General features: G+C 31.7%; 1 protein-coding gene across 2 annotated transcripts in view; it reads right to left on the bottom strand.

Moving 5' to 3' along the window:
- The window catches only part of LOC119592178 (solute carrier family 25 member 35-like), a 5,870-nt gene that overhangs the window by 4,155 nt on the left and 954 nt on the right, over positions 1 to 761 (bottom strand). For both annotated transcript variants that reach the window (XM_037941008.1, XM_037941007.1), the window contains exon 2: positions 264 to 450. In XM_037941008.1, the coding sequence (XP_037796936.1) occupies positions 264 to 428 (165 nt within the window). In that variant the 5' untranslated portion in view covers positions 429 to 450. The remainder of the gene's footprint in view (positions 1 to 263; positions 451 to 761) is intronic.

The following is a 761-nucleotide window of genomic DNA, read 5'->3' as shown; positions in this document are numbered from 1 at the left end:
TCTTAAAGAATCCAAAAAGAATTCATAAGTTTTATATGAAAGATAACGTTTATTTGATAGAAGAAAATGAAGAGAACTATTGCTACAGTGTTTCTGTTTCCATCAAAATAAATACATTACAAACTGGGTGAAATTTGAAAGACAACATCTAAACAAAAAAAATCAACAACTTATAAATTCTCTCATAAACAAACTTGCTCCTAATATTTTACAATATCAAATATATAATTATAAAGTGTAAGGATTCTACACTGACAACATACCTTTGCTACAGCAATGCCAGCATGAATTATGTTCTTGTAAATAATAGTGTACTGCCCTCTAGCCTTTAGTTCCCCTTGTAATTGCATGCGTGTCTTGAGCACATCCATGGGGTTGGAGAAAATACATGCCCCACAAGCTGCTGTTGCTCCTATGACAAACTCCATTTTTTTTAATCCCTTTCACAGCCTGGAAAGAATAGTAATGATATTCTGGGTGGAAGTTGAAATCAAATTTAAAGTCAGTTACTTAGAAAATTAAGATAAGGTTATCAAGATGGCCATAATTAAACTGCTTTCTTACAGTGTATGAAGTGCATAGGCCATGGCATTACTTGATGCTAACCTGTTCTGGATGATAAAGATATGGATAACAGCAAAGGCATATTTATACTGATAGTTGATATAAGAATTAAACATTCATGTGAAGATTCTGTAATAGTACTACTACTTTTTTTTTATTCATACTTCCAATTACGTATGTAACTGTAATGTATAGTG

This window comes from Penaeus monodon, chromosome 29 (assembly GCF_015228065.2).
Source record: "Penaeus monodon isolate SGIC_2016 chromosome 29, NSTDA_Pmon_1, whole genome shotgun sequence".
NCBI lineage: Eukaryota > Metazoa > Arthropoda > Malacostraca > Decapoda > Penaeidae > Penaeus > Penaeus monodon.
This window is presented reverse-complemented; position numbering and strand designations above follow the sequence as displayed.